General features: G+C 41.8%; 1 protein-coding gene across 2 annotated transcripts in view; it reads left to right on the forward strand.

Moving 5' to 3' along the window:
* Window positions 1–27,751, forward strand: part of tarbp1 (TAR (HIV-1) RNA binding protein 1) — a 35,268-nt gene that overhangs the window by 1,500 nt on the left and 6,017 nt on the right. Inside the window, exons 2-28 of one of the 2 annotated variants that reach the window (XM_080448666.1) lie at window positions 290–798; window positions 1,716–1,899; window positions 2,037–2,134; window positions 2,806–2,875; window positions 4,210–4,364; window positions 5,405–5,457; window positions 5,561–5,676; window positions 6,611–6,746; window positions 7,210–7,306; window positions 7,943–8,032; window positions 10,959–11,055; window positions 11,918–12,169; window positions 12,679–12,776; window positions 13,398–13,556; window positions 14,735–14,970; window positions 15,979–16,222; window positions 18,234–18,416; window positions 19,372–19,583; window positions 20,322–20,393; window positions 20,852–20,972; window positions 21,420–21,530; window positions 22,001–22,150; window positions 22,608–22,694; window positions 23,433–23,656; window positions 24,667–24,748; window positions 24,871–25,042; window positions 26,272–26,457. In XM_080448666.1, the coding sequence (XP_080304792.1) occupies window positions 290–798; window positions 1,716–1,899; window positions 2,037–2,134; window positions 2,806–2,875; window positions 4,210–4,364; window positions 5,405–5,457; window positions 5,561–5,676; window positions 6,611–6,746; window positions 7,210–7,306; window positions 7,943–8,032; window positions 10,959–11,055; window positions 11,918–12,169; window positions 12,679–12,776; window positions 13,398–13,556; window positions 14,735–14,970; window positions 15,979–16,222; window positions 18,234–18,416; window positions 19,372–19,583; window positions 20,322–20,393; window positions 20,852–20,972; window positions 21,420–21,530; window positions 22,001–22,150; window positions 22,608–22,694; window positions 23,433–23,656; window positions 24,667–24,748; window positions 24,871–25,042; window positions 26,272–26,457 (4,194 nt within the window). The remainder of the gene's footprint in view (window positions 1–289; window positions 799–1,715; window positions 1,900–2,036; window positions 2,135–2,805; window positions 2,876–4,209; window positions 4,365–5,404; window positions 5,458–5,560; window positions 5,677–6,610; window positions 6,747–7,209; window positions 7,307–7,942; window positions 8,033–10,958; window positions 11,056–11,917; window positions 12,170–12,678; window positions 12,777–13,397; window positions 13,557–14,734; window positions 14,971–15,978; window positions 16,223–18,233; window positions 18,417–19,371; window positions 19,584–20,321; window positions 20,394–20,851; window positions 20,973–21,419; window positions 21,531–22,000; window positions 22,151–22,607; window positions 22,695–23,432; window positions 23,657–24,666; window positions 24,749–24,870; window positions 25,043–26,271; window positions 26,458–27,751) is intronic. The other variant, XM_080448667.1, reaches the window with a different exon arrangement.

Below are 27,751 nucleotides of genomic sequence, written 5' to 3' on the forward strand. Positions count from 1 at the left end.
ATATGCACACCCCCCCCCCCCCCCACACACACACACACACACACGCACACACACAATCCTGAGTGTTAAATTAACACTGAGGGTATAAAAAGATAAAAAGGATTTGACTGTCTATGCACACACACGCACATTTTTTTCCCATTTTCTTGTGCGTCTATGTGACTGTTTTAACATTTGACAGATAGACTGGATAATGTACTGCTGACATCTGGTGTAATTCAAAATGGATCATTTCAGATCATCCACAATGAACATTCTTCCTCTTATCTCCAATTGTGTCGTTTCACAGGCGTCATCATCACCGTACAGGAGAGCACCGGCGCTGTGTGCAGGCTGCTGGGCGCGTGCGCCCCGCTGTGCGACGCCTCCGTCACAGAGAGACTGTGGCACTGCGTCCTCCCCGCCCTGCACCCGTCTAAGGCCGACGATGACGCAGAGGAACGAGCGTCGTCCGTCTGCGGGAGACTAAACGTGGACATTGCCGTGGAAGTCATGGCCGTACTGTTGCCCACTCTGACGTCGTCGAACGACGAACACCTCGCGCGCGCCACGCTGTCGTCCGCCGTGTGTTTTATCAAACGCACGCCCGACCTCGTGGCGGTCTCCAGAGTGTCCGTCAGGCTTCTGTCGACCCTCCTCGACTGTTACGGCGGCGCGGGGGGTCCAAAGTTAGGGAGCGCGCTGCGGTTCATTGTGGAGGATCTGTGCGGGTGGCACGTCGGCGACCGCACGCCGGCGGTCACGGAACGCACGTTGCTGTGCTTGACGGTCCTCTCCGATCATCTGTTTCCTCCCAAGGTCTGTTGGTTTTGTCTGATTTTGAAGACCCGGGGAACGCATCCGTGTCATTTTAAGATTTCTTTGGGCTATTAAAAAATAGCAGATATGCAAGCTCATAGCGCGGCACCGAGTGCCTCGCTATGAGCTTGTATATCTGCTATTTTTGAAAAATCGTCAACATTTTGTGCAAATCTTAGAATATATATATTCTTAAAGCGAACATTTGTAAAATATTTTGTTCCAGGGACCTCCAGAAGCAAAGATTTGAGTTACAAATGTTCGTTTTAAAAATATATATATTCAAAGATTTGCACAAATTTTCACGATTCTAATTTGCAGATCTACAAGCTCATAGCCGCGCTATGAGCTTGTATATCTGCTTTTTTTTTTTACAACTTTATTTTATATCTGCTATTTTTTAATAGCCAAAGAATAGCCAATGCGTTCCCGGTCTTAATGGATTAAAGGACCACATGGCCCATTTCAGCCTATCTCTTCATATAATTGGTCCTCACTAATGCTCATGATAAGATGGCACCATTTCCGTCTGCACACTCTGCGTCATTTGGTGGGCTGTGGACGGTTCATAAAGCTGCCGACCAATGAATTCATCGGTAGGCAGGTTTGGTCATTTCAAACACAGAAGGGCTGTAATTTCTATTAGCTTTGAATCCCCATCGATGATGTCATTGGTAGGCAGGTTTCTGCCTACTAGTTTCTGCCTCTAGACGGAAATGGTGGCATCTTATAATGAACATTAGTGAGGACCAATTATATGAAGATGTGGTTGAAAATGGATGAAGTGCTCCTTTAAGTTAAATATTTTTTTCTTTGTCACTATTCTTTCATTATTTAGTTTTAGTTTTAGTTAACAATAATAATAACCCTGTTTCCTCTTAACAATAATAATAACCCTGTTTCCTCCTCCGGGTCAGAGCCCTCAGGCTTCATCGGGTCACCCTGACCCGCGTCTGTCTGTCCAGTTCTGGAGGATCATCCAGGACGGACTGACACACGCGGACAACGTGTCACGCAAGCGTGCGTTGTACCTGCTGAAGAGGTGCGTGGCCCGGTCGGAGGAAGAGGAGCTCGACTGTCCCCGTTCTTCATCAGACGAAGGTAAAAGGTGCCGATTGATTCCCTACTGACAGCATTGTCCAGTATGAAGACAAGTAGCTCTGGTCCTCACAGTACAGTGAACAGACATGATCATCTGAACACGATGTGTTCTCAGCAACTCTTTTAAATTGTTATAGATGAGATCTTGTTCAGATGGGATCCTAGTAGAAGCAAGTTGCTTAGAGAGTTCTGGGAGGATTATGCGCTGGTGATGGAGACTTTGGAGGAGAACCAGGTAGGTAATTCCCCCAAAAAAAGGTACTTCCAACGTATCCCAACCATTTCAGTGATGCAGTGATGTCCCCTGTCCCCCAATGCCCCCCCCCCAGCCCCATCACTCTCCCTTTTCTATTTTTGAGGACGTATGATGTAAATATGTCTTTTGTATGGAACACCTAAGTCTGACATCACGGCCGCTAGAGGGCGCTATCCCCTGGGTCACTGCGTGGTTTTTTGTATTGTAATTCCCAGACGGGAATCTTAGAATCGCGCCATATAAGAACTGTGTTCCAAAAATAAGCAAACCACCCCGGCGATTTTACTCATGGATATGAAACAACTGACTGTGAAAAAGTACTAATTTATCCAAAGAGTAAGATTATTATTTTCTTCTCCAAACACAGATTTTATCAAATGTAACTCAATATCATAAACGACATATCGCATATCTGACAAAATCGCAGCGGTAGTTTGTTTAGCGGTAGTGGGAGTGACGTAGCGGTAGTGGGAGTGACGTCAGGACTTCGGTACTCTATTGTTATTTACTACAATGCATCATCCTCACCAATACACACTCCTTATACTGTATGTGCAAATGATACCAGGCAAAATAATACAAATAATTCAGATTCTGATGTCGTCAGCAGTTTTCATTTCTGCTTGTTATTTCCTTTTTCTTCTGTGCAGATTCATGTCATCCGACCAATTCTGAACAGAATCGACATGCTGATCCAAACAACAGCGTCTGACAGTGAAGGTAGAGTAAGACTTAAGCAACGATGCCATCCAAGCACCGTACCGGCACATGCCTTCTACTTTTTACACTCATGTACATACATTATACTTTTTTATATACGTTATAATGTACATGTCTCTGATTTTTCTTTTGATCCGTTTCTTTCCTATGTTCTTCTCCATGGTCTACCTCTCTCTACGCCCCCCCCCCCCCTCTTTCCTGAATTACTATGAATGATGGAGCTTGTAGATCTGCTATTTTTGAATAGCCAAAGAAATCTAAAATGACACAGATTCGTTTCCGGTCTTAACACATTGGGTGCCAGAGGTTTATTAAAATATTATACGTTGAGTGCCTGCATTTCTTCCATCCACTTGCGTTATACGTTTCGTGCTGTAGCAGCCCCGACGCGGAAGTGCATGTAAACAAAGCGTGCGTGCGAGACGGCGGAGGGTCCCGACTAACGCCTGGAACAATAATATTTCTAACGCGATCCTCCATTGCAGCGTGATCGCCGATCGAAAACGGCTCGTTTCCACCACGTTAAAAAGAAATGGAGATATTAAGCTTTTAGTCAAGGAGATAACATTGAAAACGCCGACCGGAAGGATTTTTGACATGGAGCCAGATCCAGCCTCTTCTTCTCAGAAACTCCTTGGGTGATGTCAAAGTTTCGTTTTAGCGCCCCACGTGGCCCACATGTATAAAAATAGAATTGGGTCAAAAACGGTCCGGACCGTTTTCGGCACTTCTCGTTTGGATCCTCAAAAAACGGTCCGGACCGTTTTTGGCATTCAATGTGTTAATGGGTTAAAAATCTTGAAAACAAGGCAAATTGAAAACAAGGCTGGTGCACCGATAGAAGTGGCCTCGAGCCCCATGAGGTGAAGCTGAGCACGTGCCCCATGCCCCCCCCCCCCCCCCCATGGCTGCACTGTTGACTCAGCACTGTCCAAGTTGCATACCAATAGGGTGAGCAGGGAAGTCGTTTGTCTTCTTCTTTCGGCTAATTCCCTATCGGTCTGCATATGGGTGGAAATCATTTATCATTTCTTTAGAAATTGCACCTACAGTACTTTGCAGTGATCAGTCAACCTGGTCTGCATCTAGAAATATTTACGTATATCATGTATTTTTGGTTCATAAACAATTATTTATAAAAGCATTTTTTTGTTCATAAATGTAGAGACAAAGTACCGGTGACTAATCACACACTTATCCAGTGGCCATTGGAACCCAGGTTGTTTGTTTTTTCATTTCCTTGAAAAGTAACGTTTTTCTGTACATACAGGGTTCCCCCCCTGACATGTTGTTGAGAGTTGTTTTGATCAGTGCTGTTCTTGTGTGTCTTGCAGTGTCAGGCTGTGGTCTGTTCCATCCATCGTGGCTGCTGTGTGTTTACCAGCGCATGTTTCACAGTGAAAACAAGTCCTTAATGAAGGAGGGAGTGTGGCACCTCCTGGACCTGCAGGCTCTCCAGCAGACAGCCTTCTCTCTAGCCTTCTCAAAGGTCCACACAACTTATTTATAACATCTTTTTAAACTTGACATGTATGTTAAAGGGGAATTTTGGACTAAAGTTTTCTTACCTTTTCTATGACGTTATGATATCTTAGGATGAATGGTACAGTAGAAAAATTTCATAACTCCACCCCTGAGCCGCCACAGCTTAAAAGGTGCGCGGATAGGCCTTAGGTTAGATCACATATTTTAATAGCTTTTTATTTCTTTTTTTTTTGTGAGATCTGACGTTCATAGTGACAGAACACTGTCCCAAAAAAAAAGAAGAAAAAAAAAAAACAGAAGTCTCGCTAGACGAGATTGAAATCTCGAGATTTCAATCTCGTCTAGCGAGACTTCTGTTTTTTTTTTTTTTTTTTTTTTTGGTTGCATAGTGTTCTGTCACTATGAACGTCAGATCTCACCAAAAAAATTATAAAAAAAAGCTATTAAAATATGTGATCTAACCTAAGGCCTATCCGCGCACCTTTTAAGCTGTGGCGGCTCAGGGGTGGAGTTATGAAAATTTTCTACTGTACCATTCATCCTAAGATATCATAACGTCATAGAAAAGGTAAGAAAACGTTAGTCCAAAATTCTCCTTTAATGATATATATGTTTTAACTTGACATGTACAGTATGTAACATTGATATTTGTTTATAATGATCTCTGATTCATAGTCTGCTTTATGGTGAAATTGATGACCTGACAAAATATGTGACCACCATGGAACGCCTATTGCACTATGTAAATATTACTAGATTTAACTCAAAAACAAACGGTAGTAAGTTACGTTTATGGAGTCCACAAGATGGTCACACATTACGTCAGGTCACCGATATCATTGTAACCCTGCCATGCTGAAGGACTAAGGAGGCAGGGATTTGAGTATTGGGATCTGGCTATTGAGAAGTGGTATAGTTATGCTGTGTTTGGTGTTTTCAGCACCCTCCGGTGGACAAATATGTGCACATCACTACTAGTTTAGCACTCAACTGAAAATACTGAGATTCTTTGTTTGAATGTACTGCTGTACTCTTGCTCTGCAGTTCATTGTCGGCCCCTTCATGGATGTGCTCTCTGAAAGCTCCCTCTTCCACAGGTAGGAATCTTACCAAACTGTAAAATAATTACCAACTGCAAAATTAAACTTCAAATACTTCCCTGCTTGATATGGTGATTTACCCTCTTTCCTAATTAAACAGCTCTATATTTCTTCCCAGGGCAGCTGGTCAGAGCGTAGGAGATTGTCCTGAGTTGGGGGTGAAACTCCAAGCCTTCATGGTTACTTTCTTCAGTAGCCTACCATTGGAGGACAGAGGTACAGATAATAATCACCAGAATACTTCTTAAATGATGATGCAGGCATCAACATGTGATTCACAGCTTCGGTCATATATTATATTCTGTTCTCAATTCAATTAAAACTAAACGTAACAATTAGCAGTTCAGGCATTTAGCCAACACTCTTATCCACAGCGACGTACAATTACGAGATGAGAGTCGGCAGAGTAAGCATGAACCAGAGTCAACAAACAACAAAGTAAATAGTCACACAAGTAGAGTGCAGAGAGAACAATACAGTGTCTCAAAGAGACTAGGATACCAGGTAAACAATGTACCCAGCATCTGTCCAAAAACATGCTAATCTAAATGACATTCTTAACATTTGTGGTCAAGAAACAAACAGATCTAAACAATAAAAAAACAAGAACAAATAACCAGCATATATCTGCATAGTAAACTAGCATCTATCAAAAAAAAAAAAAGTGACAAGAAGGGATACATTCAGAGAGAAGTGCTAGGGGGGTGAGGTGGAGTCTGAAGAGGTGAGTCTTCAAATTATGGCAGAAAATTGGGAGTGAGTCTGCAGTTCTGACTGCAATGCGGAGTTTATTCCACAGCTTGGGAGCCAGGAGGGAGAAGAAAGTCCATAATATATGTCCAAAACTGTTACTTTTCAGAAAAAATAGCAAAATAGCAAAAGTAGCAGATCTACAATCTCAAAATGCGTCGCTTCGCGCCGCGTTTTGAGCTTGTAGATCTGCGACCTTTGATGCTTTTGTGTGACGCTGTAGTATGATCAAGTAGGGTGTTGATTTAAGAAAAAAACACAGTTAAAATACGGAGTTAAGATATCTATATTGAGGTTCAAGCAAATGGTTTGATTACTTTAGTGCTTTTAATTGTGCAGCCCCAGTTTTAGGTACCAGAATGCCATGCCATCTCTTAACCGGTGTGTCTGCTCTCTGTAGGGTCAGTGTTGCTGCAGCTGATTCAGAGGCTTGGATCGCAGCACTGGTGTGCAGTACCCATCCTCTTCCTGTCGGAGGCGCTGTCCTGCCTCCCCGACAGCCCTTTGCTGGGCACCGATGGGCTCAATGCTCTTAGGTACCACACCATGTCCACAGACACATACACACACTGTAGACCAGCGGTTCTCCAACTTTTTCACGTCAAGGACCCCCAAAATTATGTATTTTGGACACGGACCCCCATCTCAAAATATTTTGTTCCAGGGACCCCCATAAGCAAAGATTTGAGTGTTCAAATGTTCGCTTTAAAAAAATATATATTATTCAAAGATTTGCACAAGTTTTCACGATTCTTCAAAAATAGCAGATCTACAAGCTACGAGCTTGTATATCTGCTATTTTTGAATAGCCAAGCTATACAATATGTGGTTAAAATGATTGTGACACTATATTAACACATTTTGCTGGGGACCCCCCTGATACCCCTCCAAGGACCCCTGGGGGTCCCCGGACCCCACTTTGAGAACCAATGCTGTAGGCTGCATTGTAACTAAAATGGACGGTGTGGATAAAACTTTGTTTACGTGGTGTCTTTTCAGGGAAGTGATGCGTTGCACTATGGTCACCCATCAGGTCCTGCTGAGAGGAGCGGCCCAGTGTTTCCTCCTACGCAGCGCCCTGCGTCTCATTGACGTGGTAAGATTAGTCTGATAAACACATTAACACCTGAGGTCGATTCTACACATGTATTCTCACACTTTCAAGAAAATATGTTAAAAAAATAGCAGATGTTCTCTGCAGCGCGGCGCGAAGTGACGCGCTGTGAGCTTGTATATCTGCTATTTTTGAATAGCCAACGCAAAAATCTAAAACGACACAGATGCTTTCCCGGTTTTAATGGGTTAACCATTTAAGCCCTAAATTATTATTTGTTGCACAATGGTGACACGCACAAATAGTGAAAATACCGATCTACAAAGTTCACAACACTTCGCATCGTGACGCGTTGTGAGCTTGTGGATCGGCTATTTTCACAATTTATGTAGACCAATTATTTAATTAAAATCGATATATATTTTTATAATCGTTTCAATTGATTATGTGCATTTGCATCCGTAATATTTACAGTACAAACCTTGTCACAGAACTATGAAGGCAGTGTAAGAACAAGTGTATAAAATAATCATGCATTCATTGTAATCGAGGCAAAAGTTTGAAATAATCGTGATATTGATTTGAAGTCATATTGCCCAGCTCTAATATCTACTTTATTGCAACTTTCAATGTCGCTTGATAACATAGAGATTGCTTATTCATTTGTTTGTGTTGCAGACCGCAGTCACCGTTGACGATGTGTTTAGTTTCCTGATGCATTTCCGCCCAGATGAGTCACTGTGCCGGGGGACATCACTTTGGATTCAGGTAATGGCTGAACGGAACAGAAAAGCTGACAGTTGCTATCTATAAAATGTGCTTAGTAGAGCAGAGACCTCCACCAAGGTGACAGTGAGTTTGTCTATAAGGTGAGGTGCTTCTGGCACCGTCCGCCCTATTCTCCAGCACTTTTCCCCCCCCTCTAAACCACGTTAAATCCGGATAATGGAGCTGCGCCGCCCCAATAGGTTATTCTAGCACCTGCTCTACCCGTCACCATTATGCCGACGCCGTTATTTGCGCGTGGAGGTGTGCCCGTGGGCGTGTTGTTGCTATATCCCCCACATTGCAATTCTACAGACACACATGGGTACGGGTTTCGGGGGGGGGGGGATAGTGGAATCTAATACCACCCGCCGGTTTCTAAAATCACCCGCCAAGTGCACACAGACACTACAATGGATACTACAAAATAGATAGGAAAAATAGGAAATAACAAGAGTCAGATCTGTCAAAGTTTAATAAACACACACACACACACACACACACACACACACACACACACACACACACACACAGAGATGTTGTGCATAATCTAGACGAAGCATGCATAATTGTGTACATATATTGCCAGAATTTACCAAATGATCTAATATTGGCTGAATTAGTCACTTATTGATATTCCCTATAGTTTTATTGCATTCCTTGTCCCAGAAAACGTATATTTTGACACCAAGATTGACCTTCTAAGTGGCTTGGAAGCCGAGATATTGGCTTTTATAGATATTGCATGGTGGCCATCTTTGTAATCCAAGATGGCCGCCTTCTGCCATCTTGATGGTGTGGCTCCCCTTCCAAAATGAAATTTATGGTGATGGAGAACACGTAAAAAAAATGTGGCGCTTTTGTCAGCCGTGTCCCCCTTTTTAAAAAATCTGGTCTTAAAGGAGCACTTCACCCCTGGAAGAAGTTTTCGGTCTTTTAATGAAGTTTAGGAGTCAATAAACAAGATCCTGGGTTTTTTTTTTGAGTAATCTGTGTTTTTAGATATCTAGTAATATTCGCAATATTCGTGACGTTATTTGCGTCATGAGAGATTGGTCTCATTCCTTTCCGCACTACATGTCTCGGCGTGTCTCAGTCAGACCATCTCAAAAGACAGCCCCAATGGGGTGTCCGTAACACTTTGTTCAACCTTCTTTCCCCACTCGGCCACTCCCATTAGCTGCGGCCATCGGCCCTTGTAGAGTGAGGCATTACTTTACCTGAGTTATCTTCTGATAGTTGTACTTGAATGTTGACATGAAATAATAATCCTGTGTAGTGTTTCATAAGCGCAAGCTTGAAAAAAAAAATACAGCGTGGAGTAGCAGCGCTGGTAAACAAACACCGTCACGAAAGGCTAGGATCATAATACCAAGGATGTGACAGTGATGTCAATACTATGCGACACGGAAGTTAAACTGCATGAAGATACTAAGGATGTCCCAGTGATATGACATCACTAACGAATCCTTGGACATATATGTAACTAGATGAAGTTTGCGAGGACAGCCAGTGTTGCCAGATATTGTGAGAGAAATAAGCAGCCAGGTCTATGAAAACAAGCCCAAAAGAAAAATAACTATGCCAAGAGCACTTTACCTAGACATGGGATATTATATATTTGAAAATTGCTGATCTACAAGCTCACAACGCTTCGCAACCCATTGTGAGCTTGTAGATCTGCTATTTACAAAAAAATCTTGAGGGGGAAAAAGTCCAAAATGTGGATTTTTTTTTTTTTTTGCAAAATATTTTTATTTGCTTTTCAAAATGTGGAATATTTTTGACACATATTTGTTAGGGGCTCCCTGCCACAAATTATAATTTCAGATGGGGGTCTGTGGAAAAATACATGAACATGTTTGAGAACCACTGGTTTAAACAGCAATCAAAACATTTGGAAACAAGCCCAAATATCAACTACATTTTAGAAAGAAGCCGCTTATAATAAGCAGACATGGCGACACTGGCATGCTGTTTGGATGTTATTGTTGGAGATCACACCCACATGGAACCTCCCCTGCCACAAGGCACCAAAGCATTCTGGGAGTTGAAGTTATAGGCAGTGATACGCTGTGGTCCCCCGTGGTCCCCCCTGTGGTCACCCCTGGAACTTCTTCCAGGGGTGAAGTGCTCCTTTAAGCAACCGGGCTAAGGGCGGCATGTCCCCTTTTGGCCTATAGCACTAGTTCTCAACCTGCGGGTCGGGACCCCCAGGTGGGTCCCCACATGCTTTTTTTCCTTCTTTTTCTTTGGGGGGGGGGGGGGGGTCCCCAGATGACAGTAAAGTGACAATTTAAGGACTTAAGACTAATAGAAACACCTAATAGAAAGGGGGGGGGAAGACCATTAGCCTACTGCATCAAAAGTCATCAACAAACATTATAAAACAACTATAAAAACATTGACCAAATTGTCAAATAATATAAGAAAGAGGCAAAACATTGTGAAAATAGCAGATCTACAAGCTATAAGTGAGCTTGTAGTTCGGCTATTTTCACAATTCAACATTCAAATTCAGTTCAACAGAATATTTTTCTGTTGAACCGAGTGAAACAAAATGTAATGCCTCAACTCCTACAATTCCAAGTGCTTGTCAGGGTGGGGGGTCCCCAGATCAAATATGATTATTTTGGGGGGTCCCCAGATCAAATATGATTATTTTGGGGGGGTCGCGGCCTGAAAAGGTTGAGAACCACTGGCCTATAGAACTTCACGAGGGAGTAGCACACTGGTTCTTAATGTCCAGAGTCTGTAACTCAAAGAGTGTGGGTCAATTTAGTTCCATTTGTACACTCTTGGAGTTACAGACCCGTAAGGATCCATTTGAACCCCTGGCGGTCCCCGGACCGAACGCTGAGAACCAGAGTTAATAATACATAATAGATGAAGTGCTACCCTTTCTGCTGTACGTGTGCCTCCGCTCTAGCTGTGTGCCTGGCTGTCCAACAACGAAGGCACCTTCAACGTCAGAGCCTACGTCCAGTCTGAGATGCACACGTTCCTCCAGGTCCCAGCTAGTACAGGTGAGTCCCAAAAGATAGATTTTACACGGACTGAAATTCAGTGCAGGGTTGCACATATTTTCATTTCATTCCTGCAAATGTAGCACGTATAATACGGGGGATTCCCGCTCACATTCACACTAGCAATGTTAATAATATAATGACCCACGGTGAATGCAGGAGGACTGTCTGGAAGCGCTGTGTCAGACACAGTGGCGTGTCCTGTTTTTTTTTGGCCTGAGGTGGTCAAGCTGGGGGTGGAATAAAGTATGAACACATGTGCACACACAGGCGCATGTACGCATGCGTTGAAATAGCATTAATTACAATGTTTCCCCCCTCGGTAACATTAAACAAACATGATATCAAATAAATATAATTACAAACGTACAAAACATAGTTTATTATGCATTTATTAGTGGTTAATTGGTTTACCTGGTCTTAAGTGGGAACAATGACTTATTAAGGTTAATAAATCCTTTATAGGCTCTGTGCATAACTGGAAGATGGCTTACCTGTTTCCTGTTCCAGTTCATTTTCCCATAGCTTAATTTGATTGGCTGATTTCATTGGTTTATTTGATCGATTGCAGCCAAGCCAATCATACGAAGCTATGGGAAAATGAACCTGAACAAGAAATGGTTATGTCAGTTTCTGGAAACCTGCAGAGCCTATTATACACTTATTGACAGTTGCTACCAGTCTAAAGTTCCCACTTTAGACCAGCCACCCTACAGAATGTAGGCCCTGCGATTGGTTTCTCTACACATTTCATGGGTTTATACTTAATTTAATGTTGACATTTGTCGAATTGTCGTATGGCTTGTATATTTTACCTATGATATGTTACAAATAGGTTATCATTACCGTCATCATTCCTCAGGTCAAAATGAAAGCTTACCTGACCCAAAAGAGGCCGATAAGCTAGCCAGAGCCATTCTCCTGTGTCTGGACATGAAGGAGAATACGGATGCCGGGTTGGAGCCATTACTGTCCCCATTGTTGGAGACACTGAGCAGAATCAGCACCAACGTCTACCTCCCCGTACGCAAGACGGACAAGTGCCTTCAACTGTTACTGCGACTGCTCCAGCTCAAAGCAACACCTCGCTGTCACAAGGCGGAAGAGAAGCAAGGTTTGCAGTAATCTCTCTCGACAAGCAAATAATGTCACGCTAAATGCCAAACAACGTTTCAGATTACACTCATGGATACACTCTCGATGGATTAAAGTCATTTGGATTCCATAGAAGCCAGCCATGTCTTCTATGGAAGCATGTTGCGCACCGAAAGTCGCCGATCTACAAGCTCTCAATGCGTCGCAGACGCATTGAGAGCTTGTAGATAGGCTACCTTCGGTTATTATTTTAAGATTAGAGTATTTAAAGTGGACAAACTAGCAAATTATGTTCAGAAGCATCTTCCATAATATAAAACCCCTATGTCTCGGATATTTCATTAAAGCAAAGCTTAAAACCACAGGGCCTTATTTCCCTAAACTTCTTTGACTTTTTTTTACTATTTTACTCCTTTCACACTGTTTCACAAATCTCATATTAGGACATGTTGGCCATACAAAGATTTTCAGTCGTGAGATGTTCTTTTTGCGTTAATGCATGCTCTCTCTGCTCCGTGTGTATCACAGGTGACAGAGTGGCGGTTGACATGGAGAGGATCATGCTTCGGGTCTTAGATCCCGTTCAAGAGTTTATCTTGAGACGACTGTGCGGGGAACTTCTAGAGGTACAAGTCCTGCCGTCACCTCAATACAGCTAGCATAGATAACTGTTGTCCATAATCAGTGGTGGAAAAAGTACTCAAATGTTTTACTTAAGTAAAAGTATCAATACTGCAATGTAGAAACACTCTGTTACAAGTACGGAATAAAAATATGTACTTGAGTAAAAGTACAAATGTATTGGTATCAAAATGTACTTAAAGTACGTAAGTAAATAAAAGTATACTCAATATGAAGAAGGTCCCATTTCACAAGTTTTCAAATGTATAAAAAACTTCTGAAAATAGCAGATCTACAAGCTCACAATGCGACGCATTGTGAGCTTGTAGATCTGCTATTTTCAAATTGCCGAAATGTATATAGGGCTGAAGTGGTTAATGTATGTTTTGTAATAATAATCAAAATCTACAAAATAACTAGTAACTAAAGTTTTCAAATAATTGTAGTGGAGTAAAAAGTACAATATTTCCCTCTGAGAAGTAGAAGTAAAAGTACTGAAAATTGGAAATACTCCAGTAAAGTAAAAAATCTAAAAAAGACCTTAAAAAAAAAGTACAGCACTTGAGTACATGTACTTACGGTAGTTACTTTACACCACTGATTGACATGTTAGTCGTGCCTTGCAGCTGTGCGACATGGAGCGGGCGGAGCTCTACCTGGGCGTGTTGAGGCAGCTGGTGGCGATGTACAGCGGCGTTCCACAGTATCGCTCTAAGATGCAACAGACCTATTTCCCTAAACTCATCACAAATTGCCTCAGGGCCCTGCAAGAGCCAACACCACAGGTACAGTACAAAGCTAAGTATTTATAATCATTGACCCCACTGCATTGGTTCTCAACCCAGGGGTCCGTACTGGGGTTCCAGGGGGTTCCAGGGGGTCCCCAGCAAAATGTGTTAATATAGCATCACAATAATTTTAACCGCTTTAACATTTTATACTTTGGCTATTCAAAAATGGCAGATCTACAAGCTCATAGCGCGGCATTTTTAGAAAAATCATGAAAATGTGTGCAAAGTCACAAATATATTTTTAAAAGCGAACATTTGTAACACAAATCTTTGCTTCTGGGGGTCCCTGGGAAAAAATATTTGAGAGTGGGGTCTGCGGCCAAATACACATCATTTTGGGGGTCCTTGACATGAAAAGGTTTGAGAACCACTGCCCTACTGTACAGTTGGCATCTGTCTAAATAACATTCTGTACATTTGAAACTATAGGATACCAGGTAAACAATGAATCTACAGTAGCATCTGTCTAAATAACATGCTATCTAAATCACACTCTGTACATTTGTGGGCGAGAAAAAAACTAATCTAAGAAACGAGAAAAAAAGTATTCATGTCATTGTCAGAGTTGCCCTTGTTTTACTTTTGTTGTTCTTTTTTCCCTGTTCCTATTTTTTATTTTTATAATTTTTTGTACTGTAAAACGCTAAAGGGCATAGCAGTGGCGGCCATTTTGTGGTGCCACAGATAGAAACCCCATTCATTTTTTTCCCATAGAGATTTTCGAAAATATTTATATGAATTATTTTAAGCCTGGAACCAAGCCAATTTTTTAAAATATATTTAATTGTATTATATACTTTATTTAATGACCCTTTGCTTGCGGTTTTCAAATATTCGTTGACACAGAATAAAATGGTTCACGGTCATGATTCACCAGGAGCCTGAATGGCTTGATTTCAGGTTCCAAAAAAGTATTGCCTACATTTTAGGGGTAAAAAAGTAAAAAATAAGCATATATATTCAAAGATTTGCACAAATGTTCAAGCCATTTAAAAAAATAGTAGATCTACAAGCTCATAGCGCCGCACTCGGTGCAGCGTTATGAGCTTGTAGATCTGCTATTTTTGAAAAGCCCAAAGTAATACAATAATGGTTACAGCTCAAATCTTAAAAATAACACAGTATGCCTTCCCGGATTGAATGGGTTAAATCGTATTTCGTGGTGTTGCCAGATCCTCTCCGTACCAAGCCAAGTGGCCAAGGCGGTGGCCATGGCATCACTGGCTACGGTGTGTGGCCTGGTGGAGCAGCAGACGATGACCGACCGGCGCTCGGAGACCGTGGCTGCTCTGAAGTCTCTGAACGACTACCTGTACAGCTCAGCTCCATCGTGTGCCTCAAACAGCCAAAGCCCTCTGGGACAGTTCAACCAGAGACTGCTGAAGCCACAGACAAAAGGCTGTGACTGGTTAGTGCATTTTGCTTTTACGGAAAAGCATTTATCCTACTTAGAGCCCCTAGTTCTAAAATCTAGATCATGTGGATCTCGGGATCCACATGGGAGCGGCAGTGGTGGAAAGTAACCATGTACTTGAGTAAAAATGTTGTGTATTTTTGGGCGGTGAAACCGCCCCTATATGTGAGGTTTGGATATTTGCACACCAAATCCTGCGCTGTGATTGGCCACAAATGTACCCCGCTAACCCTGCACCGTGATTGGCCAATCACAGTCTATTCAGGACTGTGATTGGCTAGGGAAACATGACACGTGTGCATAGTCCTATATAAGAAACCATAACTTTAAAAAAAACATAAACTTTTTTTTTTTTTTTTAAGTTATGGTTTCTTCCATCACTTCTTCCATCACTTCTTCCATCACTGTGATGACCACTGTGACCACACCGCCCACTTCACACTGGGTGTGATTTTTACTTTACTGGAGTATTTCCAATTTTCATTACTTTAACTTCTACTCCACTACATCTCAGAGGCAAATATTGTACTTTTTACTCCACTACAATTACTTGAAAACTTTAGATTTTGATTATTATCATAAAACGTATATTAACCACTTCAGCTTTATATATATGCTTCTGCTATTTTCAAAAGATTTTAATCCATTTTATACGTACGATAACTTGTGAAACGGGACATTCTGCTTAATGAGTACTTTTTCTTTTGGTACTTTAAGTATATTTTGATGCCACTACTTTTGTACTTTTACTCAAGTACATTTAGATTTCCAGGCTTTTACTTGTAACAGTTTTTCTACATTGCAATATCGATACTTTTACTTAAGTAAATACATTTAGTACTTTTTCCACTACTGGGGAGTGGTGTAACTAATTTACATTATGCTTCGACGTAAGATGGTGTCGCACACCGAACATAGCAGACACACAATGTTTGACACGTGACGAAGAAAGTACGAAAAAGTATAAATTCTTTGGGGGGGCTTTTATTTTTTTGCCTATAGTGATGCCGGACTGCAGGGTCCTGTGCTGCAGAACTGGGGCCGCATGTCTGCCCACTTCATGAGGGACCAGTGGATCTGCCTGAGCTTCCTGATGAGGGCCGGTGTTGTGTCTGAGGCCGAGGAGACGTCCAGGAGCCCCGGGGGCCTCAAGGCCGCCGTGGCCTGCTGTGTGGAGGCCCTGGCTCTGCTGCCCAACGACCTGGTGCTGCCTGTGCTGGCCTTCATGGAGGAAGTTTTGCCAAAGGTTAGTTCTTCTCCAAGCTGTAGCGTTAACCTGATTTTCCCAGTGGTGGAAAAAAGTACTACATTTTCTTACTTTAGTAAAAGTATCAATACTGCAATGTAGAACAAGTAAAAGTCAGTAATTAAAAATGTACTTGAGTAAAAGTACAAAAGTATTGTTTAAAAAAAAATCTTTTGAAAATAGCAGATCTACAAGCTCACAATGCGTCGCATCACGATGCATTGTGAGCTTGCAGATCGGCTATTTCCAAATGGCTGAAATGTATGTAGGGCTGAAGTGGTTACTGGGGGACATTTGGAATATTGAGTTAGAATTTGTGGAAACTCAGATTAACTCTCTCAGTGCCAAGAACGAGAAATCACGAGTTCTTTTTTTTTTTTTTGAGAACCCAAGATATCATTATCTGAAGATTTGCAGCTCCATCCACTCCTTGTTTAACACATACAGTGCCAAGATCGCATCGATGCGTTCTTTCAAATCCATCGCTTGAGTGCCAGGAGTTCTTTTGAATTTTCATTGTTTAATCTGTGATCGCACGGCTGTGTTTATTTCTCATCAACACTTTCGTGTTGGATTTGCTGCTCTCTACTGGTGGAACTGTCGTAGGTGCTTGACAACACAATCAGAGGATTTATTTGAATGAAAAATTAAAAAACAAAAAAATTAAAAAACAAATTGCTGGCACAGGGGTGAGTACATTATGAATAAACTCTGGCAGTCAATGTGTTAACTTATAACTGAAAAAGGCTGCATCTCCTTCCGAAGCACTTTTTTTTTTTTTTTAATTGCTGGGACAGTATGAACATATTTTTTTATTTCATTGGCACTGAGAGAGTTAATATACGATCAATATTCAAAAAACATTTTTGTCTCTACCCATATTTCGGGGTTAGTCACTATTGGGTTTTCATTTTCATGGCAATCTCACCAAATATATGATTCTGCATGGAAGCAGTGCTGTTCATTTGGTTCAAACAGTCTGAGATTGAAGCGAGCTGCCAGTCTGCCACCAATTTCAACAGCCTTTGATGTGGGTGTTGGCAAGGTGAGAGCAGTTGCCCTCAGATGGTACTGATGATGCTGGGATCTGAAGAATGGCATCATCAAAGAGAGACAAGGGCTTCAGAGAGTCCCTTTCACCAAGTTGATGCTGTGAATGTGGTTGGAATCGCTCCATATTACATCACCTTTCCAAACGTCATTCTTTAATAGTGATTTTGTACAAATCTCTTAAGAACTTTCCCCACATCAATATGGGTGCCATGTCGGGGCTGCTATGGTGCTGAAGGCACCAGGCAGGGGTTATCCTTTCAGTAGTGTGGATCTGAATGAACTGTCAGGACTCATGGATTAAAGTTCTCAGTCTACTAGATAGCTAAATTGTCAATTGTAGCTCAACACATCAGATTTAATATGCAACGTTTTTGTACATTAGGCCTATATGTAAACTCCCCAAATTATAGAAATAACATTCCTGAGGGCTGGACCACACATGGACAAATGACATCAACTTGTGACGGGCGTTATGTACATAATGTACTATTTCTAAAATAAATACAATATTTAAGGTGTTTTTAATTTTACATTTTATATATAGAGGGCAATTATAATGCATTAACTCATTGACTGCCAATCGCGTAGATCTACGCGAACCTATTTAAAGCCGCCACGTGCCAGTCGCGTAGATCTACGTGAACTTATTTGTTATTTTTTCATTTGACCCAAAGACCAAGGAGATATGATTTTTCGAAGATCTAGACTCCTATCCACTTCCTTGTTAACTTAAAACTTAAAAATTCTGTATCTCGGCTCCTGAGTACTTTGTTTTTTTCAATGAAAAATCTCCAGAAATAGCCAGAAATACTTCTGGCAGTTAATGGGTTAAGGCATACTTGGCTTATTAGCCAGGGATCCTTTTAAGAAGTAAAGGTAATATCAATGCCCTTTTACGACCCTAATGCCTGCCCAGTTATTCTCTGGCTAAGTGTACATGCTGCATCTTGCTTGCCAGGTGGTGCGCACGGAGGAGGATCTGTGTGCGGAGGCGGTGAGCGTTTCGTGGGAGCTGGTGCAGGGCCTGAGCACCAACCCTCATGACTTCTGGCCTGCTTTGAGAAGCTTCATCTCCATGGCCTACCACCGTGAGCTGCTGGCGCTGACGGGCGCGCCCAAGTTCACTGCCATCCTCAAACAGGTGACTAAAGCAATCTTTCCCAACTTGGGGTCCAGGCCCTCCTCCCTTGAGGGGTGCCAAAGATCACAGATGGGGCTTTAGGCCTTATGACTGTTTGGAGGTTGGTGGTTGTCATGGATTCAGTTCTCAGTCGCCACGACTGATTTCAATCATTCGGATTCCATAGAAGCCAGCATCTCTTCTATGGAAGCATGCTGCGCAGCGAAAATAGCCGATCTACAAGCTCTCAATGCGTCTTGTAGATAGGCTATTTTCGGTTATTATTTTAAGATTAGAGCATTTGAAGTGGTCAAACTATCAATATGTTCAGAAGCATCTTCCGTAAAATCCTAATGGTCTCGGAATCACTCACTTAAAAAAAATCACACCCTGTGTGAAGTGGGCGGTGTCTTGCTAGCTAATCACAATACTGAATGGAGTCAACCAATCATGTACAAAAGATAAATACATTTATTGAAACACTCTTTATGATGGACGAAACCATAACTTGAAAAAAACAAGTTTTTGGTTTTTTTCAAGTTATGGTTTCTTATATAGGGCTATGCACATGTGTCATGTGACACTGGCCAATCACAGTCCTGAATAGACTGTGATTGGCCAATCACAGCGCAGGATAATTGTACAAATTTCCTGGGCCCAGATCACAGCGCAGGAAAATGTACATTTTTCCAAATCTCACTTATAGGGGCGGTTTCACCGCCCAAAAATATACAGTATATTCAAAGTTCTGCACAAACTTTCACGATTTTTTTCAAAAATAGCAGATCTACAAGCTCATAGCTATGAGCTTGTATATCTGCTATTTTTGAATAGCCCAAAGTATAAGATAATGTTTAAAGTGGTTCAAATCTAAACTGACAGATGATTTCCCCGTCTCAGTGGGTTAATCCATGGAAATGGTGATGGTGGTGATGGACGTGTTGGTGTGTGTGGTGCGTCTCTCTCTGTGCTGCAGGTTGCCAGTGAACTGGTGGAGCTGTCTCAGTGCAAGACGGGCGTCTTCAACGTGCTGATCCAGCACTGCTGTCACACCTGGCTGCCCAGTTCGGCGTCCGGCGGCCCATTAAGCCGGCGCGACGTCGACGCCACGTTTTCCAGCACTTTCGTCCACATCGACATCCTGACCGAGGCGTGCGTCTACGGCCCGGTGTTCAGGAGAGACCAGCGGTATGTTTTTTTCTTGCACCTTAACTAACGTCCATAAGTATATCATGGTGCACAGTATTCGTCTGCTGCTATGCTCACGCACCATAACTTGTTTTGTTTTTTTTGTTCTCTTGTTTGATCTCCTTTCCCCCTTGGCCCCGCCCCCTCTTCCTCTTCCCTTTCTTTTTTCTATGAAAATAACGATACGATGGAAACTACGCACGAAAACGAATTTCACCCACTTTTTTTACTTCTGTAAACCTGTGATGTGACAATAAAGCTGAAGTTTTTAACCCATTAAAACCAGGAAAGCATCTGTGTCATTTTAGATTTGAGCTATATACAGTATAACTGTATATTATAGCAACATACGTTTTTCAGAAAACTGTTAGGACCAGAATCATTTAAACCCTTTATCCATATCCTTTGGCTATTCAAAAATAGCACGTATACAAGCTCACAACACGTCACTTCGTTGCCGCTCTGCGAGCTTGTACATCTGCTATTTTTTAAATGTTTGAAAGAAATATTTCTATTGTTTTGAAAACATTTTCTTTCTTTTTTTACACAAATCTTCTCTTCTGGGGGTCCCTGGCACAAAACATTTTCAGCCAAATATATATCAATTTGGGGGTCCTTGACACGAAAAAGTTCTACTGAATTAGACGACGTTTGTAGAATCGGCCTCAGGTCTCAATGGGGATTCAAATTCCTCTCTTCTGCTGCTCTTGTTAGCTGATGTATCTTGGTGTTTTGTAGGTTAATTCAGGAGGTCCAGACGTACGTGGAGCAGCTCGGAGACGAGTGTTCTGCCAACGCAGTGGTTACTGGGTGAGTGGATCAGACCGTCCTCAAGCCCATTTCTTTGGCTGTGAATTTACCTTCTGCCACTAGAGGATGCTCCTCAAGCACAGATATTTAACCCATTGAATGCGGGAACGCATCTGTGTAACCACTTAAACCATTATTTTATACTTATAGATATATAAGTATAAAATATAGATATACAAGCTCATAGCGCGGCACCAAGTGCCGCGCTATGAGCTTGTAGATCTGCTGTTTTTGAAAAATCGTGAACATTTGTGCAAATCTTTGAATATACATATTTTTAAAAGCAAACATTTTTTAACTCAAATATTTGCTTCTGGGGGTCCCTGGAACAAAATATTTTCAGATGCCCCCAGATGCCCCCAGATGCCCCCCATCTTTTGGGGGTCTAAAAATGTCACAGATGTTTTCCCGGTCTTAATGGATTAAAGAGCTGTCTCCTCTTCTCTTTTTGGTTTCAGTGAGGACAGGGATGAGCAGATGGCTCGTACATGTGTACTAGTCTTCCTCAGTCGCCTGGAGGGCTCCAATCCACTGCATGAGAAACTGATGGAGGAGCTGGTTACCCTTCTCTTGAAAAAGGTGCTTTTGACTTGTGAACCCTTAACACATTAACCCTGGAGTCTCTTATTTTGGCCACATATTCAGACTTTTAAAAAATCTTTCACTTTTTATTGTTGCAATGCAGCTCTACAGTATAAGCTAATGGCACAGCTGTAAAGGGGATATGGCATAATGCTATGTCATTCCTCGCAAAAGGGTTTTCATCGTCAGTAATGGGAAATTAATCTAATCTATCTAGTTATTTTCTTCAGAAGGTAATCCTGTAACGTAACGAAATACTTTTTAATTCCAGTAATCCTGTAACACAACAAGTTACTTTTAAAAGTAACGTTACCCAACACTGGTTGTAGACAGTCACATGATGTGATCCCTGAGGATGTGTTTTCATTCACAGCATATCGATGTAGCAGATGGAACCACATGTAATAACATCTGACGATTATCTCTTCCCCCTATTCCCTCCAGGACAAGGAGATATCAAAGTCAAAAGTACGTTACTATAGCAATTCTCTGCAACATCGTGTGAAAAACCGGGTATGGCAGACACTGCTGCTGTTGCTGCCCAAACTGAAGGAGGTGAGACACAATCATTTGCATGCTAACACACTTGTAGGCTAAACATAAAACTAACTAGGGCTATAACTATCAATTATTTTCCTAGTGATTATTCTATCTATAGATTACTTATTTGATGAATCGAATAATTGAGAAGCTTTATATATAAGCTTTGGATTTTTTTTGGGGGGGGGAATCGTAACGGTTGATTATTTCTCCCCTTCATTAATACCAATTGGTATTGTATTTTGTATCGTTGATTAGTCATCTTTACAACGAGGTATAACTTGTAAGGATCGTGCAATCGTGGAATGAGCAACACAGCTAAATGTGTGGGTTGCACGCCCCCAATAATTTGCCAAAATCCCCCAATATGCTTCTGTTGGTATTCGCTCTCGCAGAATTTGTAGAATTGGCCTCAGGACTTAACGGCGTAAGTGTTGCACCGCTAAAACTAACAATGAGAAAGTAACTGTGTGTGTGTTTTGCAGGAGTTTGTGGTCACCGTGCTGAACCAGGTATTTGAGGCAGGGTTTTGCAGTAACCAGGCCTCAGTCAAGTACCTGATGGAGTGGATGATGATTTTGATACTGTTCCAGTACCCACAACACATAGAGCGACTGTGGGCCTGCTTCAATGTGGTGAGTTCCCACACAAATCAGAGGAAATGCACACACATCTGCGAAACATTTAAACAGTTGCAGGATTAAAAAGGAGCAGAGTGTGCACAGACTTCTTCTTTTCATGAGGTCCCAGATAAAATCCTTTAATCTCCCATCTCCAACTGTGATGTATTCATGATTTCGACCTTTGCTTTCCTTTGATTTGGTGTTTAGTATTTTCACCCTGCCTGTTCATCTGTGAACAAAATAACTTGTGAACCAGCGGCTGGGGTCATTTGGTTGGAATGATTTAGTAAGGCTGCCCCGAAGAGATAATTAAGTTTCGGGTCAAGGTCAAAATGGCAATCAGTCATCTCTCATGAACACAAACCGACATCTAAAGATGGCGCTGGTGCAGCCGGCAGGGTTTGCCCCTCTAGGCGCGTTTCGTTTATGAATAATGGTCCTGTGCCGTTTGCTTTTAATTATGTTTCAGGATCAAGAAAAGACCAAGACGAGCATCTGCACCTTCCTGTCAGTCCTCGTACATCTGAACATCATTCTGCCCTTAACTAAAGATAAGGTACTGTATGGTCTGTGGACGTCACATCTCATCACATTAAATCACATGTAATTTGATGTGTGATTATGATAACAGGACCATAAAAGCATCATATTTGAAAACAAAAAGTTAATCTAAGTAAGGAACAATTGTGTAGTTGAATCTGTAGTTTCAGTACATCAGATCGACTATTTTCACTATTCGTCATACTAGAAGTATATATATAGCTATTGAACACCCTTTACGTCTCTGTGTTGAAAATATTGAACCAATGAAATGTATTAACAATCGCTTCTAACAAAACCAGCTAACTCCATTGGATCCTCAAACTTTCTGCTAAACCAGCTTAGTCCACCAAAGGGGGGTGGAGTTAGCTGTTTTTTCTGACTCCAGGTTCCACCCCCTTTTGACCTCCAACCTCATTGTGAGCTTGGAGGTCCATTCAGCTGTTCTTATCAATGATGAACAAAACCTCCTAACCACTTTTTGTTTTGTTTTTGTCATTTCCTGAAAAATGAACATTTTGGAGTTAGCTGGTTTCTGCCGGACTGCAGAGATATAGGACTTGTGATTGTTAACATGATTGTGGGTGTGTGTGCGCATGTGTGTGTGCACATCTCAGCTTGTGTTAGATGTAAAAATGGGGGCTCCAAGGAAATTGTTTTCGGGAACCCCTGCCCTACGGACATTCACATGACGTGTGTGTGTGTGTGTGTGTGTGTGTGTGTGTGTGTGTGTGTGTGTGTGTGTGTGTGTCAGGCAGTGCAGTGGCGCAGAGCGCTGGACGTGAGCCTGCAGTGGTGCTTCTGCCACAACTTCAGCGTGCGTCTGTACGCCCTGCTGGCGCTGAAGAGAGTGTGGTCCCTGGGCCAGGTCCGCGAGGAGGCCCAGTCCCAGGCCCAGCAGGGATGTGACGGCTTGGGAGGGTTAGCCTCCGTCGTGGAGACCTGTCTGAGCCAGGCCGAGGCCATGCAGAACTCTGGGTGAGCATAGCTACAGTTTAGTCCCAGTTTAGTCCCATTAACACATCGCGTGCCAATCGCGTAGATCTACGCGAACCTAAATAACAGCGCAGCGTGCCAGTCGCGTAGATCTACGCAAAGTGGTCTTTTTTTTTTTCTCTCTCTCTCGCAGTGACACATTTCATTGTAGCACACCCGGAAACGGAAATGAATGTCAATCGAAGATTTTCGTTCCCATCTGCCGCCGCTCTAAAGCTTCCGCTAAATCGCCATTATCTCGGTGTTGTTTTTCTGTTTTAAACGCTGAACGCTGTTTAAAACGTTTTTTAGAAACTGCGACTACTGCAAAATGGAATGTCGCTGATTGAAAATGTCTTCTCTGGGCCACTCACACAACTACCCTGTGTGTCTACAAAGAGTTGAACGCGCGATCATAAGGTATTTAGCGAGGTCTGTGGCGAGGTGAAAAAAACTAAAACACAACAATAAATCGCTGGCAGTGGTGAGTACATTATGATATTAAACTCTGGCATGGAATGTGTTAAGACCGATTGAGGCCGATTGATTCTACACATGCCTTCTAAATCATTTAGTTTTCGTCTAAAATGTTTTGTGCCAGGGACCCCCAAGAGAGAAGATTTGTGTAAAAACAAAATTCAAATGATAAAAAAAAAATTCAAACACTTTCAAGATTTTTCTTGAAAAATAGCAGATATACAAGCTCACAGCACGTCACTTCGTGCCGCACTGTGAGCTTGTATATCTGCTATTTTTGAATAGCCAAAACTAAACTCTAAAATGACACAGATGCTTTCCCGGTTTTAATGGGTTAAAGAAGGTTTATTATTTCACATAACCATTTAAACCCTATATACTTCAGTGACTGGAGTCCCCCAGGGGTCTATACCAGGCCCCCCTCATTTTCCCCTGTACACCAAATCTCTTCGGCAAAAACAGCCGATCTATAAGCTCACAACTCGTTGCGATGCTGGGATAACGTTGTAATGTTTTTCTCCACCCATATACACTAGAAATGCCAACAAGAACTGGATCAGAATTCAGGAGCATTTCTTCTTTGGTGCCTTCCATCCTATCAGGGACTACAGCATTGAGGTGCCTCTTTATATCATGTCAAATACTGTGAAAATTAAACCCATCATTCACCCGTTGCTAAAAAAAGAGCAGTACCTGTAATTAGTTTTTCTCCTCTATCTCCTACCCTTTTCCTGTCCTAGACCATATTCCACACGTTTCCCAGTCTGTCGGAGTTGGCCGACGACGAGTGGATCCCACCGTGGAAGTTTGAGAAGCTGGTGTGTTTCTCTGAGAGTCCCACCCTGCCACTCAGAAACCCCGTCCCCGACCTGAGCCAGCTCCCGCCCGGAGACTGGGTCCAGCAGGACAAAGGTAACGGAGCCCCTCCCCCATGTTCTGGCCTGGAATTAGTTGAGCTGCTTTTCTGTATATGTCACTCTGACCATAAACACGTCTGTACTGAAAGTTAGCAATACCACTATGTAGAAATACTCTGTTACAAGTTAAAGACCTGCGTTGGTATTAAAAGTACTTAAAGTACCAAAAGTAGAAAGTACTCATTATGCAGACTGTCCCATTTCACAAGTTTTCAAATGTATAAAAGTATTTAGAAAATAGCCGATCTATTGTGAGCTTGTAGATCGGCTATTTTCAAATATGTTTTGTTATAATAATCAAAAAAGAACAGGAGAACTGTTGCGCCTTTCTTTGTCCTTTTGATGAATATTAACTGCAGGTGCGGTGGTCTCGAAAAACATAAAGGTAGACTGACAAGGAGACTCGCTCACTGCATGGAGGTATAGGAAATAATTAAGGAGATAATTGTTATAATAATCAAAATCTATAAATTAGAATTACTAACTAAAGTTGTCAAATAATTGTAGTGGAGTAAAAGTATAATGTTTGCCTCTGAAAAGTACAGAAAATTGGAAATACTCCAGTAAAGTAAAAAATACCTCACAATTGTACTTAAAGATGGAGTGCCATGATATTTTTCAACCCTAAAACTTGATCATAAGGTATTATTATTATGTAAGGATTTTTTTCAACAAAAAAAAAGTGTACAGTAAGTGTTAAAATGTTGTTTTTATGTAGACACACCCACCAGTTCATTAAGTATACCTGCTTCTCACCTTAGCACCTCCTCCACCACCTTAGCACCACCCACCTGTCCTAGTCCCTCCTCCTCCTCATGCCCACACCTGTTGTGTTATGATAATGAGGGGGAGGGTAGGGCTTTGTGACGTCACTAAAGAGCTGTTTCTCTATTGGCACTTTTGACCCTCAAGGTTTCAGCCTCCAGGAAGAAACTCCAAATAGTCAGAGAAGACATAAAACACCATAAAAACACCACCGGGGGGCTTAATGAAGTTCTATCAACCTCATAGACACATGAAAAACAGAAAAAGTGCAAAAACATGGCACCACCTCTTTAAGTACAGTACCGTACATGAGTAAATGCACTTAATTAGTTACTTTACACCACTGTACATTCTGCAGATTTGTCCACAAGAGGTTACTGAAAATGATCATTCTTAACAGTAATTATGATGCAGCCTTATGCATAATCACAATCCTACCTTGATGGTGTTCTTAACCAGGTGAACAGGAGAAAGAGGAGCGCTGGGCGGAGGTACAGAAGAAGATAACGCCCTGGCGCCTGGGCATCCAGGAGCAGGAGCCTGAGCTTCAGCTGGTCCCCCAGCAGAGAGCTGCCCGTCTGGGCAAACTCCACGGAGCCCTCCTGGTGGTCGCCTCGCTCATCGACAAACCCACCAATCTAGGAGGTCAGAGACGGGATGTGCGATCTGTGATTCATAGTGCTTGTGCTGGATCAGTGATTCTCAACCTTTTTAATGTCAAGGACTCCCTGATTTGATACACATTAGGCCACAGACCCCTATTTCAGTGGTTCTCAACCTTTTTAGGCCGTCACCACTCAAAATAATCATATTTGAACTGAAAAGGACTTGGAATGTAGGAGTTGAGGCATTACATTTTCGGTTCCACGGATAAATATTGTGAAAATAGCAGATTTGCAAGCTCACAACAAGCTTGTACTGTAGATAAGCTATTTTCAAAATTGTTATTCTTATATTATTTGACAATAATTTGGCCAATGTTTGACCAGTTTTTATAGTATAGGTTGTTCAAATTACTTTTGATGGTATTAAAAAGGTCTAAAAAGTCTTTAGATTGTCACTTCACTGTCATCTGGGGACCCCCCCAAAATAATCTAGTGGTCCCGACCCACAGGTTGTGAACCACTGCCCCATGTGATATAAATGGTTAAAATCCTCAGTGTTTATTTAACTCTGAGAGTGTACAAATGTAACCAGATGGACCCGTATGGGTCCATCTGGCTACATTTGTACACCTCAACTTCAAACTCAATGTTAACCATGTTAAAGTCATTGAATACACACAACCCTGGTTTTGGTGACTGACATGGTCCTAATGTGTGAGGGGGGCTGTGTCTTAAATAAAACATTTTGAAAAAAGAAAAGAAAACGTAGAAAAGGTCATTGACAAAGCATGGCGCCCTCACGCATTAGAAGGACAATATCAATCACCAGAACCAGGGATGAGTGTTTTCAATTAGTCTAACATAAAATGGAGTTTGAAGTGCAATGTACTTACAGTATATAGGTTGTGTCTGATAAACCTAATAGCAAATATCAGAAAATGTAAACAAGCAACTTAAAAACTACCGGGGGTGCAAAAAACTTTAGTTACTAGTTACTTTGCAGATATAAATTATTATAATATAAAACATACATTAACCACTTTAGCCCTATTTTATACCTGGGCTATTTGAAAATAGGCGATCTACAAGCTCTCAACGCGTCGCACCGCGACGTCTTGTGAGCGTGTAGATCTGCTATTTTCAAACATTTTAGTACTTTTACTTTTGGTACTTTAAGTATATTTTCATGCCAATACTTTTGTACTTTTACTCAAGTGATATTTTGAACACAGGCCTTTTACTTGTAACAGAGTATTTTTTATACTGTGGTATTGGTACTTTTACTTAAGTAAAATATCTGAGTACTTCTTCCACCACTGACCCTGAGTAGCCCG

Source organism: Gymnoscopelus braueri (assembly GCF_963280865.1).
Source record: "Gymnoscopelus braueri genome assembly, chromosome: 14".
Lineage (NCBI taxonomy): Eukaryota > Metazoa > Chordata > Actinopteri > Myctophiformes > Myctophidae > Gymnoscopelus > Gymnoscopelus braueri.